Genomic DNA, 267 nt, shown 5'->3' with positions numbered 1-267 from the left:
GGTTCCTCTGGGCTGGGCGCTTCCCTCCCTGGTTAGTGGGTCTCCTGGGGACCGTATCTTCCCTGATTGGCATCTACCAGGCGTCTAGAAAAGGAGACTCCGTATAAGCCATAATTAAACTTCAGGAGCCTAGTCTTCACGTGGTGAAACCGCCTTTAGTGAGGCAGGGGGTGTTTTAACTCTCTGGGCTGTTGGTGATTGTGATTCCACATTGGGTCTGTAGTCAAGGTGTTTGTGGCAGAGAAGTGTCTGTCGTTAACAATTCTT

The 267-nt window shown here is 50.6% G+C and overlaps 1 protein-coding gene across 1 annotated transcript in view; it reads left to right on the top strand.

Annotated features, from left to right (window-relative positions):
• The window catches only part of PEX11G (peroxisomal biogenesis factor 11 gamma), a gene marked incomplete at its 5' end in the record, with an annotated part of 1128 nt that extends 1021 nt beyond the window's left edge, over nt 1–107 (top strand). Inside the window, one exon of the mRNA XM_010141242.1 lies at nt 1–107. This exon is cut by the window's left edge and continues 35 nt beyond it. Coding sequence (XP_010139544.1) covers nt 1–107 — 107 coding nt within the window.
• Between the last annotated feature and the right edge of the window lie 160 nt (nt 108–267).

Source organism: Buceros rhinoceros, unplaced genomic scaffold, assembly GCF_000710305.1.
Source record: "Buceros rhinoceros silvestris isolate BGI_N320 unplaced genomic scaffold, ASM71030v1 scaffold32508, whole genome shotgun sequence".
In the NCBI taxonomy this organism is placed as follows: Eukaryota; Metazoa; Chordata; class Aves; order Bucerotiformes; family Bucerotidae; genus Buceros; species Buceros rhinoceros.
This window is presented reverse-complemented; position numbering and strand designations above follow the sequence as displayed.